At 36.4% G+C, this 18,109-nt stretch overlaps 3 protein-coding genes, 1 non-coding gene and 1 pseudogene across 4 annotated transcripts; 2 read left to right on the top strand and 3 right to left on the bottom strand.

The window, feature by feature from the left end:
- Positions 1 to 217: 217 nt before the first annotated feature.
- On the bottom strand, positions 218 to 5,775 carry LOC110759076 (tRNA (guanine(26)-N(2))-dimethyltransferase 2-like). The gene is made up of 12 exons (XM_021961103.2): positions 5,342 to 5,775; positions 4,047 to 4,349; positions 3,849 to 3,936; positions 3,488 to 3,609; positions 3,103 to 3,242; positions 2,937 to 3,009; positions 2,443 to 2,531; positions 2,235 to 2,340; positions 1,591 to 1,803; positions 1,181 to 1,375; positions 858 to 935; positions 218 to 773 (listed from the first exon to the last, which is right to left on the bottom strand). The coding sequence occupies exons 1-12, from the start codon at positions 5,435 to 5,437 to the stop codon at positions 537 to 539; spliced, it is 1,740 nt and encodes a 579-aa protein (XP_021816795.1). The 5' UTR covers positions 5,438 to 5,775; the 3' UTR covers positions 218 to 536.
- Positions 5,776 to 6,813: 1,038 nt separating this feature from the next.
- Positions 6,814 to 8,120, bottom strand: LOC110759063 (scarecrow-like protein 3 pseudogene; annotated as a pseudogene).
- Positions 8,121 to 11,846: 3,726 nt separating this feature from the next.
- Positions 11,847 to 13,072, top strand: MYB121 (myb domain protein 121). Its single transcript, XM_021961116.2, has 3 exons — positions 11,847 to 12,055; positions 12,153 to 12,282; positions 12,397 to 13,072. Exons 1-3 carry the CDS (start codon positions 11,914 to 11,916, stop codon positions 12,962 to 12,964), a joined length of 840 nt encoding a protein of 279 aa, XP_021816808.1. The 5' UTR covers positions 11,847 to 11,913; the 3' UTR covers positions 12,965 to 13,072.
- Positions 13,073 to 15,762: 2,690 nt separating this feature from the next.
- On the bottom strand, positions 15,763 to 15,836 carry TRNAI-AAU (transfer RNA isoleucine (anticodon AAU)). The gene has a single exon. It is a non-coding gene; the product is annotated as a tRNA-Ile (tRNA).
- An 82-nt stretch (positions 15,837 to 15,918) lies between these two features.
- On the top strand, positions 15,919 to 16,963 carry LOC110759073 (chaperone). Its single transcript, XM_021961100.2, has 2 exons — positions 15,919 to 16,104; positions 16,486 to 16,963. Exons 1-2 carry the CDS (start codon positions 15,992 to 15,994, stop codon positions 16,709 to 16,711), a joined length of 339 nt encoding a protein of 112 aa, XP_021816792.1. The 5' UTR covers positions 15,919 to 15,991; the 3' UTR covers positions 16,712 to 16,963.
- Positions 16,964 to 18,109: the final 1,146 nt, after the last annotated feature.

Raw genomic sequence — 18,109 nt, 5'->3', positions numbered from 1 at the left:
ATCTCAATACTTTTGTTGTTAATCGTCAAGCCTTTTCTATCTTGGTGGGTGTTTCAAAATCTTTTTTCATTCATCTTGTTAAACGAGAACCTGGGTGAGGTTGATGCGTCCAATTTGTATGGTTTGGCATCTCTACTGGGCTCCTCTTTCTTCCATATTAGAATTCTGCATTTACTTCAGGTACTGGGTATATAACAAAATTAATTTCAGACAAAAATAAAACTTACTTCTCGACCTCTTGCATAAATAAAATAAAAATCCAAGAAAATTGCTTACAAACTCAAAAGTATGCAAATAAATATGGTCTAATCAAACTCAAAATTGCTGAAAATGACTTCTAATTCACTAGAAAGTGGCCGCTCCGGTTAATTTTACTGCGGCTTCATTACTGGCTCGTGAGAAGCCTCTCTCTCTCTCTCTCATCTTGCTGTCTCCAAATAAAAATGAAGAGGAAGGAGGATTATGTATGTTCTCTTTGCAACGGTTGTATGGAGCTCCAGGTCAACTTGGTTGACATACTTAAAACGTTCATTTCATCAATTTGGAGTGGGATGATCTTCAATCTTTTGACGCTTGGCATTATGTTCCTCATCCTCTTCATGGTTAAGAACTCCGTTGACAGCGTCTGGACCCAAGAGAGAGATGTGTTTGCTGGTGATTTGACGACCTGCCCTAAGCTTTGGGCCCCAGTGCCTTTCCGGATTTGGAAGGAAGCGTGCTACCTTCTTGGTTTGTGCCTTGCTTAGAGACGCAACGGCTCGAGCAAAATTAGCCTGCCAAAATAAAAAACATGTCAGTAAGAGAATTTTCAGTCACAAATATATGCAAAAGCATATCCAAGAATGGGAGAAACATACTTGGAGAACAGGTTCCTTAGCAAGTATCACGGTTCCTGACTGTTCTGGAGGCTGAGGTTTCACTGGGTGATTCTTCACCTACACAGAATCAAGGCATAAGATGATCCCACAACCAATTAGTGAACAGCAGTAACCTCATGGAAAGTCTAATGCAGTTAACAAGTAATATACAGTGTAGAGACATGATAAACAACAGAACCATACTGTCTAATGCGGGGCCGAGAGGGATCAGAAGCAGGGACCGTAACAGATTGTCAACTAGTTATATATATATATATACATGCATGACAAAAGAAACAAGCGAGAATGGAGAGACTGCTCACCCAACAGCGCATTATGTCCCAAATGACATTCATGGGAGCATCTGATTTTAACCCCAAGGGGTTTACATGAGTTCCAGATATACGATATCCTGCATTGATCACAGCAGAACGGAAAATCACTGCAGATGGGGAAGTGCACTTCAGTGTAGCACAGAGATTGTGCAGACTCAAGAACAAAGGAACATCAGGCAACTCCTGCAAACAATAAACTCAGATTACTAAAACTGCATAAGACATAAATATTATACACATGCACACCTATATTTTTCGGTTGCCCAAAACATAAGTTATCATTTTTATTTCTTAGAAGAAAGGCAAACTTTTCAGTAGCATCTAATGCTAGCCGTGCTTAAACACAATAGCACATCTAATTTATATCTAATATTATAAATAACAAACAAAAGGCACACCTCTGAGATTGTTGTTAGTACAGCAGAGATGCGATCATAAGCAGGATACCGCTCCTTCATAGATTTCACATCTGATAGTATGGAAGTTACCCACTCTTGATCATGGATAGGAGCAGACCATATGGGCCCACCCATATTGAATTTCTTCCCACAATCATTGCATTCTTGAGGAACAACAGGACCAAAACCCGGTAGATATCTTACACTGCTGTTCTGAAAAAGCAGAGGGATGCCTTATCAGAAAACTATTGAAATAAACTATAAAATAAAATTCCATTAAAATAAAACCACAAGCCTTCAACGCACGCACAACTCTTTGTAATAAATCAGAGGGGTGAAACATATTCTAAACACATACTCACAGAGACATGCATATGAAGATATTGTACAGTTGCACAAAGCTTGCTAATACGTAGGATAAGAACTATGAAAGATCAATGCCCTATGAATGAAGGTAACTGTCCTAAAAGGTTGTTTATAACATCAACCCTTATAACTTTCCATTTAGCTTTTTAAGGTCATTGTTACAAATATAATTTAGACGGTACACATAGTTGGGGATAAGCAAGAGAATCAACATTCTTGAGATGATTTTTGTCATCAATACATAAAGCACGTGTTAACACCGTATATCAGCATTATACCTTGGCGACAGTCCTTCCAATAGGCTGAAGATGAAAAGAATCGCAACCAATGCACTGATAAACATACGAGAGCTTAAGGGGAGTGTTCTTCATTGCACTTGCAGAACTGCAACCAATTGTTTGAACTATCAGTCAACAACAAAAGAAAGAAATGTTATTTAGCCTAATAGCTGACATTGAACTAATTTAAAGTAGATAGGCCACATACGAGTAGATACGGACGAAAACTCGAACATAGAAGTCCATCTGAACAGATAGCACAGGAACAATGTATCGTTTGTAACGATTCGCATGACTCTGCATTGTATAAAGAGGAAATTAACTATGCATCAGAATGAAATATATACGTAGAGTAACATTAATCAAACTATAAATCATGATCTAACGGGGTACTCTTCATGTTTATAGTCATTTGCCTGCCTTGAGTTGGGATAACAATCAAACTTCAATTTAAACTTAATCGAAAACATTTAATCGTTATCTAGATCATCATTACACAAAAATGGCACAACCCAGGATAAATCAAAGAAGTGAGAAACTCAAAATAATCATTGTAAATAGTTGCTTCAGAAAAGACATGTGCCAAAAACTATATTACCAACAGAATTGCAATATCAATTCTACTTCCCTTCTGGCTAAATAACAACCTTCAAATAGTTTGCACGTTCAAGGTAAAGGCTATAATCAAAGACATAATGATACCTCAATGCAGGCTAGGAGGATCCTCAAAGCCATTTCATGGCAATATTTCCCTCTCAATGGATAGGAACCATATCTAATACCACAAAACAGTTCTTGATAGATAAGTCAATGAATCAGAAAACATGTTCAAGCAAAAGTAGAGCAGCAGAAAGGTATGACTACTTACTTTGAATAGCAAACCTCCCCATTACCACCACATAGCACTGCCATATCAGTTGCTGTACACATTAACAATCCTCCATCAACAACAGATTGAACCGCTGAGTCCAAGAAGACAGAGGGAGAACCATAAGGATCAAGATCAACCTGGAACACCAATAACAAACAAAGAGTATGTTAGTGGTTCATGTCAAGAATATAAATTTAAAAGGAATAAGGATAATCACTATGAAGCCTCCTTGTGATGAAACCAACCAGTCTAGGCTTTATTGCTTATTTTATTTTATTCAACATAGGGGTATTATGGCACTTGCAAACCATATTCAGATAAACTATTCTAAATGAAAATTCCTTGAGAATTAACATAAACATATGAAACAACATATGCATACCACATCAAATTCTTTTGGGTGGGTGAGCATATGCACACGAGCATCAGCAAGATGTGATTCCACCTTTGAACATGCAACTGAACCATTGAACTTGATGTTTCTCCTACAAGCTTCAACAGAAACTGCAGGAAGGAAAATAATAGTGATCACTGTTATGAAGCTTACGATTAATCAGAAAACCTAATATGCAGCTACATCTAAGATATGCCACCATGTATTTACGTAGGAAATAGAATCTTATCTACTTCTTTGGGTCCATATTTTCATTAATTATTCATTCTTTTTAAGGTTATCACAAAAATGGCTTTATACATTTGTAGACAATTATTGATGCAATATATTGAGACAGCCTGAAATTTACCCTTATCATTGTCTAGAGCCACAACTTGACCAATCCCTTCCACTTCACGAGCATACCTAAGAGCTCTTAAACCAGAAGCCGACAAGGCCTGTGAACACAAATGGTACAAAAGAGAAATGTCGATTACATCTTCAATAACAAAACTTTGAATATGAAAGAAACTAATTAATTGATTAAAATTGAAATTCATGCAAAAACCTCAAGAACTCTTGGTGGCTTCAGTTCCACTTGTCCTTTTCCCTCTGTGACCTTGTTCGGTTCTTGTGAAATGCTGCATGGTTCCTCTTGAGATATCTCTGCTGCCACTTCACAATCTCCATTCGTTTTTTCATCAATAATATCAGACTCATTAGATACTTCTTCTACAACAGAATTTGAAGCATCTTTCTCAGACACCTTTGGTGCTGTTTTTGTTTTCTTGGACAATCTTGCTTCATGCTCCTCCTTGCGTTTTTCAATAAATGCCCTCAGAACCGCAATTGATATGTCTCTGTTGTTAACCTAAATTTTACAGAATGAAACAATCAAGATCCTTCTATATTATGAAATCTAAAAGCCAACCAGCAAAATTGGAGGCTTTAATGTAACCAACAAATACTAATAGTTAAAGCTTAACAGTCGCCTATATTGCAAAGCATAGGCTACATCATTTTTACCATACTAAAAAAGGTTCAAATAATATAATGGACAAGGGATGTTAAACGTTGGAAATATGTCAACGTTGAAAGCAATGGATGACAAACACGTTTTTATTTGAGAACAAAGAACTTTGGGCTGCAGACAAGTTAAAACTGGAAAGAGAACTATAATGCGCAAAATTATAAAATTCTAAGAAAGTGATCAACAACTTGAATGCCCAAAAGTATCATATGTGCGGATGGCTAGAGCTTCTCGCTTCATCCATGAGCATTCACTTTTGATATTTCATTTTCTTTATTCTTTTCTCCCATGGTTAGGGAGACACACATTTTATATCTGGTAATAATTTTATACAGTTCTCAAACAAAAACAAAAAGCACAAAAGAAACCCACTTAAGGCAACAATCATCAACATCATTATTGTTTGGGGTTTGATACATACCTCTGATGTTCCATTCTATTCCATTAGACAAAAAAATACTCAACCTAAATGATAAGCCAATTGAGATACATACATGTGAATTGGCTTTGCTTCACCTAAACGCTCTCAAATGTGAGACATCTATAATATTTCATCTCCAAGGCCCCCTCACAGACATTCCTCAACGAATATTAATCACACAAATACCACCTTAACATCTCGGACTTCTTCAATTCAAAACTTTAATTTCTTTTCTTGTCCTACATTGTTTTCCCAGCAACCAAACGCAACTTTTCAACAACTAACATTGACCCAGCAAACTTCCAATTCATAACCAACTCAAAAAACACAAAACCCCTAACATTGCATCTCAAAAACCCATCAAAACCAATAATCCAATGCAAAAATCATCGAAAAGAGAAGATTTTGGCACCTGAGTTTTGTTGTAAAAGACTTGGTTTTTAGCATGCATGAGAATCTCAGCCTCTCCTTCCTTGATGATGGCGTAATCACTGAGATCGGTCGTCATTGTTCCTTCACTTTCATGCAAAAACAAGCTCTGGGTATCTTCCTTGGGTGGCCCTCTAGCTTATTCCGGGTTGGCAACAAACGTAACACTGTAAAAGCAAGAGACTTTCTCTTCCCCTTCTTCTTCCTATGAAGCTCTGGTTTGGAGTCGGAGAATTTGTGCAAGAAGTCTGAGAGTTTGTGCAAGTAGCATCAAACTAACGACTTTTATATGTACACAGCACACAAGCTTGTTATTTTGAAAACCCTATCACTGCTGCTGCTAATCGCTATTAGAATATTTTGATTTTCGGATAAATTGAACGTTTCTTTTTCTCTTTTCTGCTTAAACCCTAACCCTCACTCCTCGGCACACTATAGCAGCTGTTAGTGGATTTTTGCTAACATGAGCTTGGAAGTTATGGACGACGGGTGGGTTAGAATGTCGGGTCAGCCCGAATCCGGGACGCTTCGCTAAGATCCAATAGAAAAAAGAGAATTTACTTGTTTTTAGATCTTTTATATTGGAAGTTACTTCCCCACTCCATCCACATTCCTCTTTTAACTCCCCACTCCTCCCACATTCTTTTTTTTTGTTTTTTTTATCATTATTATTATTATTTATATTTGTAAATATCTATATAGTTACCTGATGTAAAAAACAAATTATATTTGCATATGGAAATTTTTTTAACACACTAATGACAAGAGGTTAGTATTTAATTAAGCATGTAAGGTAATAAATTCCGTGACAAACCGCAATAATTTATTAAAAAGTAAATGTGATATCATGCGCCAAGTACATTATGTTATGCCATGGAGGTTCTTTCCCTGGTAGATTGATGACTCAATTATTAACATGTGAATTCTATTAAACTAGCTTCTTTGCACGCGCTTCCATCTCGGAAGAGTTTTTTTTTATTTTATTTATAAATTAAATTTGTTTTAGAGTTAAAAATAATAATGGGTAGTTGTGTTCTATAAAAATGGGATCCATTATTTGATTTTTCTTTTGATTTTAATTTTTTTAATTAATAATTTCAATTCTTAATGTTTGCATTAACCAATGGCATTTTCTGGTATATTAAATGTTTAACTTATTTCAAAACTAAAATAAAGCATATATGTGTTTAACAAAGTTGGCTAGAGCGGATGTGCTCCCCACTCTGCACCCGAATTTGAATCCATCTCCCTATAGTTTAGATTAATTTAAAGTAGAATATCACTTATATAAGAAAAAAAAAACAAAAAAAATGAAATAGAATAAACTGAATCTCCAAACAAAACCTCTTTGACCAACAAAAAAAAACCTCGTGCACAAATAAATAAACATCACTTGGAGCAACACAACAAAAGCCTTGAATTGCTAATTTTAACTCCAAATTTGATCTTTGAGAACTTGTATTCATATGATTAATGACAACAACAAAAAGAAATTATGATGCTACGCTAGCTAACAAGTCCAAGCAGAAACAGCATAGAGAGGCCTTTCGTTCCAACAAATCATCAAACTTGTTCTCTGGCTAATAATCTTGTAACCCTTCTTTGAATCCTCCATAGAATCCAACCACAAGCGCACAGGTTTGAACCCAACTTCACAAAACCTAACCATCCACCATGCATATCTCTCATGCCTCTCTTCTCTCTCCACACCCTCCCAAGCCACAATGTTTTCAATCTCTCTCCCAAACATCTCCTCCAAAACGAAGCGTTCTTCACTTGATGAAGACAAGCCCCCAAAGCTGGCCTCTAATGAATCAAACATTGCGCTATAATAGTGCAAGCCCTCAATGAATCTGTCCACCAAATGGTTCGAATTATGGTGAGCTTCTTGTTCTACCAACAACACCACTTTTGGGTACATTGACCTTACCATGCCTAAAAACTCACCCATTTGCTTACAATCCTTGACATCGATATTGCTCTTTTTGGGCCTAAATTGTGTGTCCGCTTGGTCATCTTGGGCCAACAAGACATGTAGATTGAGAATTGAGACAAAACCCAATGCTTCTCCTAACCTTACCTTAAGCATGTCTTTTGTCAACTCTCTCAGGCTAACATTTAGTGGGTTGTATTGGAATGGCATGTCTAAGGCCTCTGCCTCTTTTACAAGCTTTAGACCCAACTTCTCCAAGACAGCTTTATTGCTATGTACACAAGTAATTTTCAAATGGGGAGGCCCATCTGGCAAAGCTGCGAAGCTCTGCAAAAGTGGAGCCCATAGTTTTGGGTCGGCGGAACCCAAGTCCACAATGTGGATTACTCGCTCGGCAGACATGGCTTGGAGCAAGGTTCGGGCGATGATGGCATAGGCAAAACCGAGATAAGGGAAGGCCTTTGTGAAGATGACACGAGCCGGGTCCAACTCTAGTTTGGGCCGTTTGGTGTCATAGTTTAGGGCCTTCTGGATGCCAGGCCAATTCTTGACAAGACGGACCGCGAGAGCAGAGGCAAACTGGGCCGCGAGCCTTTGCATGGAATCACCATGCAAGGACGCAAGTCGTGAGATTTGGCAAAGACATTCATCAGCTAGATTGAGGTCGCCGGATGCTGTGTGGTTAGCACACTTGATGAGGAGTTGGATTAGATGTAACCCTCTTTCTTCTGGCTTTAAGGCTTCAAGAGGCGGTGACGACGATGACAAAGAAGAAGAAGATGATGATGGATACATGAAGGTGGACTTGTGTATGCTTAATTTAGAGAAAATTGTGCTTGTTGCATGTTAATTGATAAAGTTTGAGGAGGCTTTGAGCTTGGGTTGGTTTTAAAGGTTGTATGGGAATCTAGAAGAGGAGTGGGCGGGGATTCAAGGGATGCTTTACTCTTGGACACATATGGGAGAGCTCCAAATGGGAGAGCTCCAAATGTATTCTTTGCTAATTGGAAGTTTATGTGAGAGCTCCAAATGAAAGAGTACAAGCAAGTTTTGGTTGAGACATAGAATATTTTTGTTTTCCCAAATGTTGCATTTCTTAGCATCTTTCTTCGTATAATTTTGTTGTATGAATATTTGCATGTCGATATTAATTAAGTCTAAGTACTTAGTTAAGACAAAAGAGCTCTTCCAATGGCTTTGGCAGTATGCATATGCCCGCCACTTGTTCATTACTCCATTATATAAAAAAGATTCATATACATTCACACTCTCACATTAACATTTTTTGTATTATCGTCTCCTTTCAACCAGAACCAGCGAAGACGACAACCCTCCATCTCATCATCATCTTCACTTGTGAATTTGCTTCTCCCTGCGTATACCAGAGAGAGAGAAAAAATAAAGACAAAAATATAAACAAAAAAAGAAGAAGAAGAAAACAAGTTAATAAGCGAAGGCAAATTAGCTTATTCATTATTGGTAATCATCCATGGAGATAATAACAAAGGTAATTAGAAAAATAGAAACGGGACAATTGGTGCACCATTTTGGATTTATCTTATGTACAGATATATATTCATGTGAGTGAGTCGATGCACAAATATTATTTTTTTGTTTTATATACATTGTACCGTAAATTGGTGTTCCTCATTTTGTCTCTTTTCTTTTGTTGCATATTTGTTCATACTAATTTAATTAGTCAACCAAAGGTGCATAATATACAAGTAGAGAGAGCTCCTTGTCCCTGGGCTTACAGCTGCTTTCGAACCTCACCATGGCGACAGACAAAATTCTAACTTTCTGTTTTTAAGTACAAGTGATAGTCTATAATACATGGGCGGGAGATTTCTCATACACATACTATCAAGATGTCATTAGGTTCAAACTCAAGATCCCTGGTTTGAAAGTTAAGACTCTGAACCCAAGATTACTGGTTTGCAAGTCAATACCCTTTTTTCCATAAAGCTAGATCTCGTTTGCAACAAAGCCCGAACTTTATTGTAAATATAAATCCATATAAGCCAAAGTGGTCCACATCGAACCCACCTAAGTCCCATTATTTCACATTGAAAAGTTGATAAACACTAGGCTGTTTGGACCGCCCATTTTTAATAGGCCTCTGAACTTCAATGCAGACGTGAACAAAACATTATCTTAGATTCGGTTTTGGGCTTTGGGATTCAAAATTGTGACCCAAGAAAAAGCCCATATAATCTAAATATTAATTTTGATTGGTTCGGGCTTCATATTCTGCCTTTCTGACCCATAATAATACTAATTATAGTAAAAATAATATACAAGATACAACAACGGCGGGAAAAATTATAGTTTAACTTCAAGAAAAGGTTATCAGAAAACTTATGGGCATGTAGAACTTCAAAAAAGTTTGCCACCGGGATGACTCCATATGCTTTAACTTATGATGCAATCCTTCTTATGAGTTCTAAAAGTCTTATTGTTTGTACCTTTTAGGATGCATTGTTAATCCTCCACACATTGTAGTGGAGTTTCTTTAACCATTGGACTCTTGTACAAAATATATCAATATGCCAAAATGGGCAGTGGGGGACCATTTCTTCATTTAGTTCTTAGCCATCATCAAAAGGAGGAAAAAGAAATTAGATCAAATTTAATCAACAGAGTTCAATTAGTTTAACAATAAAGAAAAGAGATTTTCTATTTAAACCCCGCACTTCTCTTTGTTCATCTCAATACTTAAATCATTAAGCTGTAAATTTTATTATTGTGTAAAAAGACAAAAAAAGTCATCCAACTTAATAATTAACCCTAGTACATCTATACACACACCCCACACACCACCACTCTTCATATCAAGTTTTAGAAAAATACAAACTCCTCTACATCCTGTTGCTAGATTACTCTTCTCTTTTAAAGACATGGAAAATTGACGAGCCTACCTCTTTAAATATGCGTGGGAGTTGATGGAAAGGCTTGTTGATTATCAACTCAACAATACCCAAGTGTTGGAATTCCAGTTACAGTTCTTGGAGAGAGGTAAAATTGTTCTCTTTCTCTAGAAAGTATTAAATTTCGGGTTTAGGGTTCTATTTGTTTGTGTTTTTTTTTTCTGGGAACAAAGAAAATTGTGGGGTTTAAATAGAAAATCTCTTTTATTTTTTATTTTTTCAGTTTGGGGTGTATTTAAGGGTAGTTTGGGAAGATAGTGGGGTTTTCTTAGAAATTGTGAAAATTTAAATTAGAACATGGGGTGAACTAAGAGAAATGTAGGGTTTAAATAGAAAATCTCTAAAGAAAATACCACTCATTAGCTGCTACATTATTTTGCTCAATATTTGGTACATTACGTACCTAATCATTAACTAATTCTGAAATCTTCATATGTACATCTGCTCTCTGCTATGTGGAAAGAAATATAAATTCCACAAAATTGTGCCCAAAATGAAATTATTGGAACCCTTTATAATATCTTTTAGGTTGTAACTAGATCCTTCTAGAAACCATATAATATCATCCACTTTAGCACAAAGATCATCATATCATATATATAGAGATGAAAATTAATTCGAAATGTTTTTTTTTTCTTCTTCTTTTTCAGTAGATGCATGAACAAATACATAGGTTGTGTAGATTGAAAGGGATAGTTCCCAGTTTGTCCAAAGTAAAGTTGGGTTTCGTGGTCATTGATGAAGTAACATTACTCAAAAGGGGTTAGGAGAGAAGCAAAAGCTATCTTCATTTTGGCCCCATCAAATCAAGCATTTCTTTCTGTAAAATCTTTAAGCTTGACAAGATCTTGAACCTTATGTAATCTTTTCCAAAGCTCAAATACTAATATATAGTTTCTGTAACCATCATTACCTACTATATATAGGCATAGATTGCTTTTGAAAAAATCAGTTAAACCAATTAAGCACTTCCCAACTTTCCAAATAAGCTAATTAGATACAGTCCAAGAGCCAGGTGTAGGATAGGTGACTCATCAAAGACCTTTCAAAACTTTATGTGGCCCATTACCCTAAATAGCATCCTAGAAACTTCTCTGTGCTTAAAAAATTTAATTAATAGATGTCATTAACCATAAACAATGCTAATTAATCGTGCAATACTTTTGCCACAGATGTTACACACCAGTTGGGTCAAAGGCACTTTCGAAGGAGACATCAACAATCCACTAATCTCAACAATGACAGATTAATTTCATCATCAAGAAAAATAAAACAATGGAATACAATGTGGCTTGTGTTGTGTTTTATGCAGAGGGAATTATATTGGTGGTGATGTCATCATGTACGGTGACTAGGAGTGAGAAGGCACACCTGTTGTGGTCTGATTGGTTGAAAGTATATTGAGCTGGTTGACACACCATGTCTGAACACTTGGACTCAGATTTGTAGATTGAAGGGTCAATTTCTTGGTATGGTGAGAGACTGAAGCATAGATTCGATTCAAAGATCTTGACTGAGATCATCAAAGAAAACAATATTGAAGTCACTGATTCAGAGGTAGGAGGAGATATATATGTCATGCTCATGCATATATATATATATAGAGGGAAGGTAGCTAGCCATGCATTGTGCAATAAGTGTCACAGAGACAACAAACAGCTGGGTTGAATTGAAGTGAAACCAAGGAAAGGAAGGATGGTAGCAATGATGGGTTGGGGGGTTGCAGAACAACAAGGATGGAGGAAAGGTCCTTGGACACCAGAGGAAGACAAGCTGCTCAATGCATATGTCAACTTCCATGGAGAGGGAAGATGGAGTTGTGTGGCTAAGTGTGCAGGTAATTAAATTAACTTAAATTAAACTCTCTTAATTAACTTCTAATAATTTCATGTTGTTTTTTTTAAGCTCAGTTGGGGTTAATTTTGATTTTTCAGGTTTGAACAGGAGTGGCAAAAGTTGCAGACTTAGATGGGTGAATTATCTTAGGCCTGGATTAAAGAGAGGCCACATAACACCTCAGGAACAAGGCATCATTATTGAATTGCATGCTTTATGGGGTAACAAGTAAGCAATATAATGATGCCCTATGCTTTGTCTGTCTGTCTGTCTGTGCAGTTTAGCTAGATTAAATAATTATCAAGTGCACTCATTTTTATGTGAAATTAATATTGTATACAGATGGTCTACCATTGCTAGATACTTGCCAGGAAGAACAGACAATGAGATAAAGAACTTCTGGAGAACTCATTTCAAAAAGAAAGAGAAATGCACTCTGAAGCAAGAGAAACGAAAAGCTCAAATTCTTCTTGCAAAACAACAACAACAACAGGAGCAGCAGCAACAACAACAACTGCAGGAAGATCAAAACCTGAAAATACGAGCCACCCCACAATCGGAAGCAAGCCAAGGAGATAACATTAACATGATTACTGATCATGAGGCACAAGCAAGGCAAGAGAATAATATGGATCTTATTAGTAGCAGCTACCCCAACTTGGAGGGGGACCAATATTGCTTGCCTGCGTTGATGAACCAAGGAAGTGTAGGGTCTTGGGCAGATATATTAGGAGAAGAAGGGTTATATATGGGGCGCCTCTGGAACTTAGATGATGAGCATGTAAACGGTCGAAACACAAGCTTAAGCCAGTGCAACAAATCAGCAATGCAGAATCAAGCAGCAGTTACAGCTTTCTCTTCTGGAGGGGATTACTCTAACACATTCTATAATGGAGGCTACATCTTCTAAGAATCCAAGAGGGCTGATTTATTATCTATTAATTGGTACCAGATTATTATATATATCCTAATTAATTATTCCTATGAACTTCTGTATGTTGGTTTATTATTGTTGTACTTGCACTATTGCTAATTTTGATTTACATATAATAAATAAGATTTGTGTAACCAAATGCTCATCCTTCTTTTCTATTCTTTATATTATTATTATTCATTACCACTGTCATTCCCATTGCATTTGCCATGTATTCTACAAAGATATCCATTAAGTTGGTTCGGGATGAGTGATCAACAAAGCTGTTTTGTAATTTTTTTTCTCTGCATAAGAAAAAAAATGTTCCCAAAGAGAAAGAAAACACAGTTTCATGAATCGATCAGCAGACAATTTTACATGAACTTTTCCTACATATGAAATCATGCTTCTGCAGATCTTTGAGAATTTCAAAAGGATTTAGATATGCAAAGTCAAAATGGCTGTCATTCATATGTATAGTCAGATTGACAGGCTTTATGTTGCCCTCATGTTCATTTCATACATGCAACAATGGAGAAATTAAAATTGCATGAGCAATGAGAGCCATTAAAATAATTTTTGTGTCAAATATTTGTATACCTAATTTCCCAATTTTGACCGGGATTGACTTTTAAAGTGTCCAAATCTTGACCAGTCAATGACCAAGTTGAAAGCTGATGGCGGGAGATGATTGACAAGAGGTAAGCTAATAAATAGGCCACAAGAACATCTTCTGATTGATCGATGAAGCGAAAGAGAGGCGTCTAGTCAATAGTAATATGTATGTAGCCAGAGCCGGTCCATTAGATATGGAGGCCTGTGGGAAGAAAGCTGATGAGGTCCTATATGTATAAGTAAAATAACAATTTTTAAAATTTTAAAATTCATAAATCATAAATTAAACCGAAATCATTATGTGGCATCAATTAAATTAGAACCCACAAATAGAATCAAGATCATCCTTCCTCTATTTTCACATACTCACATCTATTCAATTTTCTTTTGCATACAAAAGAACTACACCTAGCAAAATGAAGCAAAATACTATAAAACCAGCAACACTCAAGATGCACACTTCTTGCAATCATATGATGGCTAATTCCAAATGCAACATATAATTTCTAAATTCTAATATGAGAGAGAGAGAGAGAGAGAGAGAGAGAGCACGCCTTTTGACTTGCCAAAGAGTAAAGAAGACTTTGTGTTTGGACGGAAGACGGAAGAATCAAGAAGGAACAAATATCTGCTCGTTAGGAAATAATAATAATATTTTTGGAATAAAAAATATATAATATAATACTGGACTTTTAAAAACATTTGGAGGCTCCTAAATTTTGGGGGCCCTATGCGGTCGCACAGCCCGCACATGCTATGGGCCAACTCTGTATGTAGCAGAAGATGTTTAAACCTGAAACTAATTGAAAGAGCTGAGCCTAAGATTTATATTCATGCATATCCATGAAAAGGCACTTGAAAGTTGAATAAAATTAAAGTGATAACGTTTCATTAATTGGATGGAACTTATGGTGTGTTTACTAATTAGGAATTGAATTACACCTGTGAAGGATTCCTGCTTTTACTTCACATCAAGGAATTGAAAAGTAAGCGGGGCTCACACAAAATTAGAAATTGAATTCTTGATTTTGGAGGAATTTAATTTTTAGATGAGAGGAGGTATTCTAATTCATGGAGAACTAACCTATTAGGAATTCATATTTTTAAACCATTATATCCTCACATAATTTTCAAATTTTCAATTTTGCCATCTACTTTAATCAAACAATGAGGATATTTTAGTAATTAGCACCACTCATAGCCCAATTCCATATGATTTAGTAAACAACTTCAATATGAATATGGAATCTAATTCTCCTCAATCCAACTCCTCCTCCATTCAATTCATCCTCAATTCAATTCCTGTTAATCCAATTACAGATTAGTAAACATGTCATTAGTATATTTTAACAACTTACGTCTAGTGTGCTATATGTGTCATGGCCTCTTTTTTTTTTTTTACATTTTCTTTTCGCTACCATCAACCAAAGAGAGAGATATGCATGCAAATGGTTGGTTCCTAAAATTTCAAAGCCACCCAAAATCTTACTGCTTCTTAGAGTTTTTTATTATTATTATTTTTATATTTTTTAAGTGAACAAAAGTTCAGGGGAAGATTGGCTACTCTTACTGCCACCGGTATGAATTTATATAGGAAATTATAAATCATGCACCAACAAGAACTGTTGGCTGTGGGACTCAAACATTTGTGAAGCTACACAAAGTGCAAGGACCTTACCAACTGATGGTGATGACAAGAATTGATAAAAAGATAGATGGTGATGAAATTAAATCATAATTACCAATCAATGACATAAAAACAAATAGTTCTCATGGAAACAAAAATCAAACGTAAGTGGGTTACATGTTTTTTTTATTTTTAACAAAACGATGTTCTAACTAGTGGGTTTCATGTTTTTTTTTCCTTTTTGACAAAATCATATTCAAATTACTCTAATATATGAATAGGAAGATCGAGCTCATATGTAAAGAGGACATATACACTTCCTTTTTCTTAGCCAACTGAACGAAGACACAAATGCAAGTGGGTTTCATGTTAATTAGTGAATTAAAAGTAAGTTTTGGGTTCCCAAAATGCCAAGAGACAAAAAATGGGCCATTTAACACAACAAAAGATGGGACTTGGGATGTGTAGGTCAAGCCCCCTAGGACTCAATATGACAAAGCCTAGGACATGGGGAAATGACCAATATGACACGAAGAAAAACAAAACAAAAAGTTGGCCCATGCAGGTCTCGAACCTGCGACCTTCGCGTTATTAGCACGACGCTCTAACCAGCTGAGCTAATAGGCCGTTGATGCTTTCTCGAGCCCCGATAAGAATATTAACCGACAAATAATCTGAAAATTCAGATAAGGTGGTTAGTATCAGTTATCAGCAAGAGCTGGGACAGGAAAACAGAGACACAGAGAGAGAGAGAGAGAGAGAGAGAGAGAGAGAGAGGAAAAATGGATAACATAACGGCCAGCGAGCTGGCGGGCTTTGGAGTTGGGGCTCTGCTCCTCTGCGCCACCATTGCTGCCCCAAAGGTCGACGCTTTCATCTCTGCCTCTCAGCGCAGGTAATTACCCATTTCCAAAATTCATCACAAAAGGCTTGTCTTTGACTCTTTCTAATGTTTGAGTTCGTTTCAGCTCCATTATCTTCATCAAGTTGTAATTAGTTTCAAAGAATTGGATAAATATCCTTGTAATGAATTTTTTTCCTGTGGGTTAAAAATCAATTTCAATTATAAAGTATACTGTCAATTCAATAAAACTCGAAGGTTTTTAAATGTGGAGGCAAACTTGGAGCACTTATAAACAAATTCACTAGAACAAAAATCATGAGTAAAATTTGTCATCCAGTTTCAATTTCTACTTGCTTGTGGGATTTGTGTATTATGTATTTGTACATTCTGATTTATGTGTGCTGCGTATGAATGAATCCTTTGAATATTCAGTTCTTTGGGAATGTGCAAGAGATGTGGCAATCTGAGGATGATAGCATGCTCAAGATGCAAAGGAGTTGGATTAATCAAAGAAGGTGGAGTGTTTGGTTTAAATCTCATTGATGACTTCTATGAATCGGTTGGGGGTAGTGATTCGAAAGTAAGATCCATTTCTTGCACCAACTGTAACGCTAGAGGTCATTTTAGCTGCCCTGATTGCTCTAAAACATCTGTTTGAGTTTGTTTAAGTCATCTAAATTAAAATGTTCTTACGCTAGTTGCGCTATCTTAAAATGATTTATCAATGTCCAATGATATAGAGCAAGGAAGTTTATGAACCCACTTTAGACAGTAGAGATATATACATTACAAAATCGTTTTTATGTTGATATCACAGATAATGTAATACATGGATAGTTTGCCATCCATGTCAATTCTAGAGACTGCATATTTAATTAATTTTGATTATATTACATATGCAATCTAGCTATTACCTTGCTCCCTAGCAAGATGAATCCCCCAATTGAATCATATTCATCCTTGGTAAATCTGATGTAATGCTTATGCTTGAATTTGATTTGATACCCTATACACAAGAAGTGAGGGGGCCTTATACAGAATTCATCTAAGGGTCAGACGAAAAGCACCCCCTCTCCCCTCCGGCGGTCTCTGTTATTGATTTCTTATGTGGTCAGTAGATATAGTGGCTTATATTTGCCGAAGGTGTTCCTTTTGTTGCATGTTTAATGTGATATGAGTTTTCCAGTCAATTTGGTTTTTGATCAGGAGTAAGCATCGTACGTCTCTTGAGTTTGAGCTAGGAAATATCTGCTTAACTTTAGGCTATAAGATGTGCTGTGTTGTAAGAAGAAATGGTAGATAACTTTTGTTGGATATTTATGCGAAATTACTAAGAAGCGGCTTGCGAGCTGGAAGAGAACTAGATCAGTCAGTGGTCCTTATTGGAGTCGTAGTAAAAAGGAAGCTTTTGCCAAAGATAGCAACTCAGTAGGAAAGTATATATAACCCTTTGAAATTCATACAAAGGTTCTTTGAATGGATACCAGGTTAGCACGCGTTATCCATTTCTCATACAAACTTTATAGCACTTAGTATATGTATTGAATGTGAGCATTATTTGGAAGAAATAGAAAAAATGATCTCAAAACTGGTAGTGATTTCCCCTCCTACCATGGTAAGTGGACACCATTTTTACTTCCACACATTATAGGCAGAGTAGAAGTAAAAATGTGGCTGAGCTTTCGGGGGCGGCAGGTGGTTCATATTTCTGAAACCTACCCTCTGTAACAAACTTATACTACATGTGGCTGGGGTTTGAAAAATGCCTTCTAAGATTCTGAAATTTGCACGCACATAGCAACAACCCTTGCTTGAACTTGAAGTGGACTTGTGAGACATGCATATCCCCAAAAGAAAGCCTCTTATCTTATACTTGTATCTACTGAGTTGTATTGTGGCAAAGCTTTAAAGCACAGCACCATTTGTTAGTTGGAAAAATCAAATCTCAATCTCATTTGTGCTATGCTGCATTTCGAAACGAGGGACCCTGTAGGAACTCAGAGATGTTGCGAAGTGACAAGGCACCTGTTGATTGGTGCATGGAGCAGCTGTGAAT

Source organism: Prunus avium, chromosome 3 (assembly GCF_965620075.1).
Source record: "Prunus avium chromosome 3, drPruAviu1.hap1.1, whole genome shotgun sequence".
NCBI lineage: Eukaryota > Viridiplantae > Streptophyta > Magnoliopsida > Rosales > Rosaceae > Prunus > Prunus avium.
This window is presented reverse-complemented; position numbering and strand designations above follow the sequence as displayed.

Bases quoted from the DNA above. Each gene is read 5' to 3' on its own strand.
- LOC110759076 (XM_021961103.2), bottom strand. From the start codon at position 5,437: ATGACGACCGATCTCAGTGATTACGCCATCATCAAGGAAGGAGAGGCT. The intron at 3,937-4,046 runs GTTTTTGCATGA...TTGTGTTCACAG, and splicing joins AGCCACCAAGAGTTCTTGAG to GCCTTGTCGGCTTCTGGTTT. The intron at 3,610-3,848 runs GTAAATTTCAGG...TCCTTCCTGCAG, and splicing joins GGCTCTAGACAATGATAAGG to TTTCTGTTGAAGCTTGTAGG.
- MYB121 (XM_021961116.2), top strand. From the start codon at position 11,914: ATGGTAGCAATGATGGGTTGGGGGGTTGCAGAACAACAAGGATGGAGG. The intron at 12,056-12,152 runs GTAATTAAATTA...TTGATTTTTCAG, and splicing joins TTGTGTGGCTAAGTGTGCAG to GTTTGAACAGGAGTGGCAAA. The intron at 12,283-12,396 runs GTAAGCAATATA...TATTGTATACAG, and splicing joins CATGCTTTATGGGGTAACAA to ATGGTCTACCATTGCTAGAT.
- LOC110759073 (XM_021961100.2), top strand. From the start codon at position 15,992: ATGGATAACATAACGGCCAGCGAGCTGGCGGGCTTTGGAGTTGGGGCT. The intron at 16,105-16,485 runs GTAATTACCCAT...TTGAATATTCAG, and splicing joins ATCTCTGCCTCTCAGCGCAG to TTCTTTGGGAATGTGCAAGA.